This window comes from Alligator sinensis, unplaced genomic scaffold, assembly GCF_000455745.1.
Source record: "Alligator sinensis unplaced genomic scaffold, ASM45574v1 scaffold824_1, whole genome shotgun sequence".
Lineage (NCBI taxonomy): Eukaryota > Metazoa > Chordata > Crocodylia > Alligatoridae > Alligator > Alligator sinensis.
The window spans coordinates 173,775-182,086 of record NW_005842463.1 but is presented as its reverse complement, the minus strand read 5'-3'; the positions used below and the strand labels follow the sequence as shown (position 1 = coordinate 182,086).

The window sequence follows — 8,312 nt, the reverse complement described above, 5'->3', positions numbered from 1 at the left end:
CACGACGCTGGGCACTTTAATTAGCAAAATGTGCTAATTAAAAGCGCCCGTGTATCAGTGTTGCCATGTGTCCCTATGCTGAAAAAATGGTGACAGAGCACTTTAAACTAAAGCTTATTGGATGTATTTTATTTCAAAGTGCCCCACTGCCATTTTGTCAGTGCGGCTAAATCGATAGACATGATGTACGAGGCTGCCAGAGCACATCAATTTCCGTGTTCCAGCAGACTTGATTAATCGATTCTGCTCCAACACACTGGATTTCCAGCGTGTTGGAACAGGCTCCCCACATGTGTGTAGGAACCCAAACTGCCTAATGAAGTCATTAGAGTTAAGTGCCCATTCATTCAGATGTGCATTTTTAGGTGCCTAATACATTTAAAAATCTGGCCGAATATAGCACATACCACATTGTTTTAATTGCTTGCAGAGTTTTGCTTTGTCAGTATCTTTTTCTTCCCAAATAGATGTTGGTATTACAGACATCCCTTTGTATACTGGGAGTTACAATATCTTTTCAAAGATTTTTTCAGAGGAAACCATTGGTATTTAATGTAGTAGTTAAATAGCTACATACCCTCTAAACCCCAGAAGTAACAGTTTTCTGTTTTAGAAATTAACATTAAAACTAATTAAATGTTAGAAATGTCTAGAAATTCTAGCTTTATTTCCTGTTAGACCAAGTAACAGATGGGCCCTCATGGAGAATTCATATAGAGAATTCTCTATTTCAAGGCAAGGTTTATTTTTTACATACTTACAGCTTTTACTTAACACTGGCAACTTTTGTGTAATGGAAGAACCGATAGCTAAACTGACACTCCTTCCCATTTTCCTAAGTTTAAGACAAATTATTATCCGTTTCAGCATGTGTTGTTCATTGATACTTGAATCTAAGATGTAGCATCAAAGGTTATTGGAATCTTCTGTCCTAATTTAGGTGGCTAAAAGGTCTGGTTATTCATTTTACTTCCTTGTTTTGTTTTAGGAGTTTTTGTTGCTGTTGTTTTTGAGTTGAGGGAGACATGTTTAAGTGTTTTTTAATCGCCTTTTAGGTTTTTGGTCATATTTTCTGTTAGCTTACCATGCAAACCTTAGCCGTATGCCCTTTGGATTGATTCTTGCCTCTTCCACCACAGCCTCCAGTAGTAAAAACAGAGATGGTGACCATTTCAGATGCTACACAGAGAACAGAAATCTCCACCAAGGAAGTTCCAATTGTCCAAACAGAGACTAAAACCATCACGTATGAGTCTCCACAGGTACAGGAGCTGGTGATCTTTTATGATGTTGTTTACAAATTGGTCTTTTTTTTTAAACCCTATTCTTGGTCAAATTCAAGAGAGATGACGATATAAAAATGCTTTAATAAGCAACGTTTTTCATATAGGGCCTCAGATTATATTGTGACTATGGAATAATGGAATTACAACATGTAGATAGTGACGTGTCATTTAAACTGTAGGGTTGGTTTTTTTTAAACTGCCCTTAAGATCCTGAAGAGGAACAGTAACTTTGACAAATTTGTCAACAAGAGATAGATAGTCAAATGGTCTGTATGACTCAGCAGACGAAGTGGCTTTTATTTTAGAATGATCTGTAAAATGTACACAAAACCAGTGTCTCACATGGTTATTGTGTTGGCCAACAATGCCGCACAGATAGCATGGGGAAGAATACACAGATGTGTCTGTTCTAAAAACAATTTTTCATTAGAACTGAAGTAGAATGATGTAGGTGTTCAGTGCTGAAGCTTGCATTTACTTCTTTTAGTGAAAAGTTCTAAATCCTAAGGCATGAAAATACAACTTTTTCTTCCTTTCCAAACTACTCACAGCTTGATGGCAGTGCAGGTGGGGATGCTGGTGTACTGTTGAGTGCGCAGACTATTACATCAGAATCTGTTTCTACAACTACAACTACACACATCACTAAGGTAAAACCAGTAACTTCTCTGTGCATTAAAAATATCATTATATAAATATGCTTTATGTTGGTCTTCTTAAGAGCTGCTATTCATCATCATAAATGTGCAGATCACTGAAAAAAGGGGCCTTAAAGGCTAGGAACAGATATTGCATTTGTCCCTGGATAAGTTGTGCCTGTTTGTGTCCTGAAACAGGCCAGTCCTGTGATTTGTGTGTACACACATTGCCCTTCTAATCAGGGTTTAGTAAGCAGCTGAATGTGCTACTGCTTATCTGTCATTGATTCAATAAGGCAATCCCAGGATAACTGTACAGACATACTTTGTAATATCCCAGGACAAACTCTTACTACCTCTTATCTGGGAAACTTTTTTAGGATTTATCCTGGGACAACAGACGTGGATGTATCTGAATGATTGAACTTTGCTTATCTGTTTGCAGCCAAAATGGATTGACCCAGCTTCCAATTTTGTGATGGATAGCTGACACCTTTAAATAAGGGCTGAACATGACATTACCTATGATCCAGAGGGAGAACTAGGGAAAAGATGGGGGAAACATTGTTGGATTTTTCAATAGATGAGAAGTGGAGGAAAGCAGAACTAAGCTTTACAGGTTCTTCTTCCTACTCACCCCTCTGTGTTTTCTGGGAATTCTTGCAGGAGAGGACATAATATGGTTGGAGTCTATAGACACCTTCTAATGCAGGGGTCAGCAACATTGGGATTTTGGGGATTGTATTGATAGTCTTTTTGGGGGTACCTTTGTAAGTAAAGCCAATCACTGGGGGTCCCTTTTATCATATGTTACTTTAGGAGCTTACATGAATCCAAGTCCTCAGCTTCAAAAGAGAATCATGAAACTCAAAAGACATTTGGTCTGTTTCTGTTTCTATCCTCTGTGGTGTTTTTACATTCCCTTCCTCCATAAAAGCATGTTTTCTTTACCTGCTATTTATGGAAGCATTTTTTTAATGGGCGGGCATGCAAATGATAGAGTTAGTATAATTTTGATCACTTACGAACAGTTTTAAAAGGGAAGCACAGGAATAATTACAGCTTATGAAAAAGCTAAAAGGAAGGTAAAATATAAAAGGTACAGGTTACATTTTATTTCAAGATGAGGAAATTCAGTTTGTGACTACCTACGACAAGATTCAGGGTTTATAAAATGAGTTTCAGAATATATCTTAAAGGAAGAATTATTTATTGACAATAGGTCTAGAAAGAAGGGTTTGGAACATTCTTGAATGAAGGTCCTGCAGAGAAAACTGTAGACTAAGCATTTTAAGGAGAGATTAATTAACATCCCTTCTTTATTTTCCTGTTCTTTTCAAAATTAGTAAAAAAAGACTTTAGAGAAACATTTGAACCTCCTGTTTTAAATCAGTATCTGATCCTGTGCATATGTGCAGCTGTAAGAAAACCTATAAAATGATAAAGACTTTTTTTTGGAAGCAACCATTTCAAAAGTTCTGAATCAATCTTGTTTTCATGAAGTGACCAATTCAGTGAAGAATAGGATAGCAGTCTTGAAACCAGATTTTCCATATTTTCATTAGCAGCCTCATCATAGATATCAGTGGATTTGTGGATGGGGTTCTGAATGCCCAAACTGCTTTCCAATGTCCTATCCAAAAATTTTTATTGTAGACTTAGGAAACTTCCAACATAATCTAAATCTTCCTTTGGTGTTCTTGAAGGATTTGTTTTTGAATTTTCCTGGGATTTAATTATATTTTAATTTCCATTGATTAGTCTAATAGAACTTGTCTTACATGTTCTATCTCTGGTCCCAGTGATATTCTTGAATGGCTGTTTGAAAGTCTTTCATAACAATCTTCAAAGAATTACATGTTTATAAGAAAAATCTTTTAATCTGATTATCTGCATAGGTGTATATCCTATAGCATCCTCCCTTCTGGCTGGATCTTCAACTGTTTTAAACATTAGGGTAATGAAGAAGCAGGGTAAAAGGGGTAAAGGTGTTTCATCTGAGATTTTGCAATTAGATAGCAAAGTTGGTGAGGCAAACATACACAGGTAGATCAGAAGAGAGAACCTTTGCACTAATACTGAAGAAATTTTGTGCAGGAGCTGAGAAGATGAGTTGATATGTATCACTACCATTTCAGGAGACTTGTAATGTGTTCTGATCCAGGTCTTGATGAAAAAGACCTGTGTCCCTGACCAAACAGCTACCTCCAAAAATAACCTCAGCCAATATCTGATGGTATTCTATGCTGCTTCAGTTCTTAGACAGCTTCTTGAATGGCACTGCAGTACAATTAACCACATTATTAAACTGGAAAGGACAACTAGCTTTATGCGGAATAATTTATTATTCACTGCAACCCTCCAACACCAAAGTTTAGTTGCTTCAGTGTGCTAGAGATGAAGCACATAAGTGGTTACCACTCTCCTCTCTAGTTATATGGAATAATCGTAAAGATTAATTAATTTTTTTGTGTGCCATCTGCAGACAGTGAAAGGTGGGGTATCAGAAACAAGGATTGAGAAGCGCATTGTCATTACTGGAGATGCAGATATTGACCATGACCAGGTGAGTACCTACCCTCTTCTTTACTAGGGTGTGTCAATCGTGGTCCTCTAAGATCAACGACACTAAGAAAAGGAGATATTAAGTGAATTCCTGGGTAGGGACCTACTCAAATTGCAATTTTGTGAATTGTGTAGAAATTGGAAAATCAGCCAATCTTGAAATCCACAGGGGGGAGAAAAAAAACCTTACTAAAAATAGAGTGCTGGCTCCCCAGTGGGAGCCAGCAGTCCTCCAGGCCATGCAGCCTTGCGTGAATGGGGCTGCCAGCATTAAAACAAGCAGGCAAGATGATTGCAACTCCTGCCCCTCACCACCGATTGGCTGAGAGGGCTGCTTATCATGCCGGCCCCACTCCCTCCACTAATCAGCAATGAGGGGCAGGACTGCTTGATGGACAGCCCTCATCCAATCAGCAGTGAGGGGCAGGGCCATATGATGGACAGCCCTTTTGCACCCGTCAGTGGGGGACACTACAATAAGCCCATGAAAATGTCTTTGGGGCTTAGAATTTGCCTGTGAAATTGGCCAGCCCCCACCTCAAGTTTGGTAGACCCCTGTTCATAGGAGCGGGTGGATTCTGTTATATCAACTTATACCAGCTAACGTACTTTAAGAAAAAAGTATCTGTGAAGCAGCTGAGAAGAGGAGCAGTCTCTTTATTTTCCCGTTCTTATCCACAATGGAAGTATTCCTGCTCTCTAGGTTTAAACAGCTTATTTATGTGAAAGGGACTCAAATGGCTTGTTGCTACTGTTTTCCATTTGAAAGGAAAAACTGAATGACAGCCCTACCACCATAATGTGCTGGGAAACAGTAATCTAAACAAACCATAGTTCCCAGTTCTGTGTTGTCAATATAGTAACACAGCCCTGTGTTCTGAGAGAGAGTACAAGTTTTGCAGTACGTTAGGACATACTGATATTTCCTTTTAAATGTAAGAAAACAATCAATTTAGATTCACGTGTATTTGCAAAAATATAAGCATAGGCCAACTATATCTTAATTGTGCATCTCTCTGAATCATGCCTGCATAATTTAATCTTCATTTGCACAAAAAACTAGTGTATGCATTCATTTTCTTGAGTTAAAATATGAATTTACCTGTCCAGGAAAAAGACTGACTTTGAAAAGTGGAGAACAAAAAAATTAGAAAATGCTATCATCTGTTCCTTGGAGTTGTGATAACTCAGACAATGTGCATAGCTTTTCATTTAAGACTCTAGGGTGACAAAACTGAAATAAAAGATAGTTAGCCATCACTGGGTTTTTTAAAGAAAAAGTCTGCCCTTTGTATCACGAGACAGTAAAGCCAATTGTAAATTGATGCCGGATACATAAATCTACAGAACGGAGTTTTAATTTCACTTCTTAATTGTAATGTACTCAGGACTCTGTAAATTTAATTTTAGATTCTGATGTGCCTGTAGCAAGTGGCTCATGACAAGTTCAATCTCTTCTTGAAGCTTGTAATTAAATGGCAGAGCTGTTTAGCATTAGGCAAGGGTTATATCTACTCTGACACTCATTTAATGCATTTGGGACATCTGAAAAGGTCAAACACTACCTTTGCTTTTATAAAACTCCATTTACTGCTCTCCATTCCTTCTCCTTACAAAAAATAAACAATTATGAAGCAAAAAAATAAATTGTAAGAAATACAGAGAGAATTTTTCACACTAACATTAAACCTTCTGTTTAGCTTTTGGCTGCTTGTGGAACCTTCTACTAGAGGCTGACCCTGCAGTGGATCTGTGAATTTCATTTTGTTCAAACTGTGTGATTAGTTTTGTTCATTTGGCTGTTGGCACTGTCCAGCACATGAAAATATTCCCAAACCATCAAGATTTGTTAGAAAGCAAGTATTTCTAACATTCACTTTTTGTATTAAAGATTTCAGTTGCTCTTCCTTGCACAGAGTCTGATAGAAGTCTTAATTTTCAAATGTGAGTAATCCTTTCCTTAGAAATCCTTGGTTGTACTGTACAGATTACATGGGGTGCATCTTAAAATGTAAAATACTAATAAACCTATTAGGATGAAAATTGACAGCAAGCATCATGTGACAGTAGGGCAGTATACCCCTCATTTTGCCATTGAATCACTAAGATTTCTTTTCAAACCTTAATGTATGTAATGTAATGGTGATGTTGCAGCTGTGACGTTCCAGAAAGTATGCATGAGACAGATTTCTTAGGGTGATATCTTTTATTGGACCTTAGAACAAATGTTTTGCATTTGAAAGCTTGTCTAACTCATTGGACCAAGTGCATAGTTGGGATAGAGTTGGACAAGCTTTTGAATGTAGAATATTTGTCCTAAGGTCCAATAAAAGATATCACCCTAAGAAATCCTTTTCGAACCTTGGCATTCTCTCTTGATTTCTGCTTCCCCTGCCCTACCTCCCCACCTCTGTCTCCTCTCAGACTTTTTATTTCTTCTTCTCCCTACCACAATATGATTTTGGAAAATATTGTTCATTCAACCTGTAGCCCTTCAAGGTGAGATGCTTGTTTTACGGCACCCTGTTTCCTCTTTTAGGGTTTTCAGTATTTTTTTTGTCGCCCTTGCCACTAAGTTGACTGTGGATTTATTATGGCTTATGAAATACCACCTCCAGCTCTTGCCTCCTGCTTGGTTCCTCAGCCCTCCTCTGTGTTTGTTCACTGCTTGTGCAGAGCAACACAGTTCATTGAAATAAGATGGCCTTGGCTATGGTTCTTGACTAAAATAAAAAACAAGTTCTTTTGCCTCCTGTGCCTCTCTTTAATGTTGCTGTGCTCCTCTAATATGGCCTTGTGTATGAGTCCTTTTAAGTACATTTCTTAATAAAACAAGATTTATTGAAAACACAAAGGAATAAAAATAAATTTGTTTCATTGTTCCTGAAGGTAAATATTTTGACCTGCCTCAGTGAAGTTTTTCTAAATCTAATTTGCACTTCCCTCCTGTCCTCCACTTACGACTTACTGATTTATTGATAGACATTAATTAGTCTGTCATAACTATTTTAGAGTATGTTGAATGAAGGAGTCAATGCAACTTGGATTATTTTCATCAATTCATAATAAATGGAACCATCTCTTTGTGTTGCTGTCTGCTATTCTGATTTAGTATTACATCCTAATGTCAACTACATCAATCATTTACAGTGTTTTTCCAAGATATTGTGGAAGGGTCAACAAATGATGAGAACCCTAGAATAAGAGAAATGGGAAATGTAAAGACATATTGCTAATTAAGTTTTCTTAGATCAAGGATAAGCTTAAGCTTTTGGGGAAATTAATGCACATAGAAAATCAATATGGTCCATTCGCTACCTGGATAGTGCTGCAGAGGACCCTTAATTTAGTTTATTTTTTTCTGTACTTACAGTACACAATGATTTCTTGTTGCATGCAATGAGCCATATTAACTACTGGACAATTCCTTGACTTGCTCCTCTGGCTTTTGAAAATCTTATTAAACTATTTATGCTTTTCTTGCCAGATTGTATACTGTGTACACAGAAATACCCAACCCCAGGTTATTTGAGTGGGAGGAAATACTTCTAGGTACCACTTGCAACTCAAAGTTTTCCCATGCTTATTTTCCCAATGTACTTGTGGTAAACAACACATCAGAGTAGCTTTCATACCATCTTGGCTTTCCAAGGTAAAATTTGGGCCGGGACTCATGCAACTTAGGCTTTCTGCAACTTAGGCTTGCTGCATTCAAGTTTTTCCCTAAGGTATCTATAGAGACTGTTCAGCAATTAGTGATCGCATCTAGGAAAATAACTAACTTAAGTAATTAGAGTTCAAATAAGACAGAATAGTGTTAGAA

The 8,312-nt window shown here is 37.4% G+C and overlaps 1 protein-coding gene across 30 annotated transcripts in view; it reads left to right on the top strand.

Moving 5' to 3' along the window:
* EPB41L2 (erythrocyte membrane protein band 4.1 like 2) overlaps positions 1-8,312 on the top strand; it is a 230,308-nt gene that overhangs the window by 214,591 nt on the left and 7,405 nt on the right. For 21 of the 30 annotated variants that reach the window (XR_003095729.1, XR_003095733.1, XR_003095751.1 and 18 more), the window contains 4 exons: positions 1,140-1,262; positions 1,838-1,936; positions 4,410-4,490; positions 6,381-6,433. Coding sequence is in view for 6 of the 30 variants with exons in the window: in XM_006030781.2 (XP_006030843.1) it covers positions 1,140-1,262; positions 1,838-1,936; positions 4,410-4,490 (303 nt within the window). In the remaining 24 variants the exon portion in view is untranslated. Of the gene's footprint in view, positions 1-1,139; positions 1,263-1,837; positions 1,937-2,369; positions 2,544-4,409; positions 4,491-6,380; positions 6,434-8,312 lie in introns of all 30 variants that reach the window. The other 9 variants (XR_003095735.1, XR_003095734.1, XM_006030781.2 and 6 more) reach the window with 2 other exon arrangements.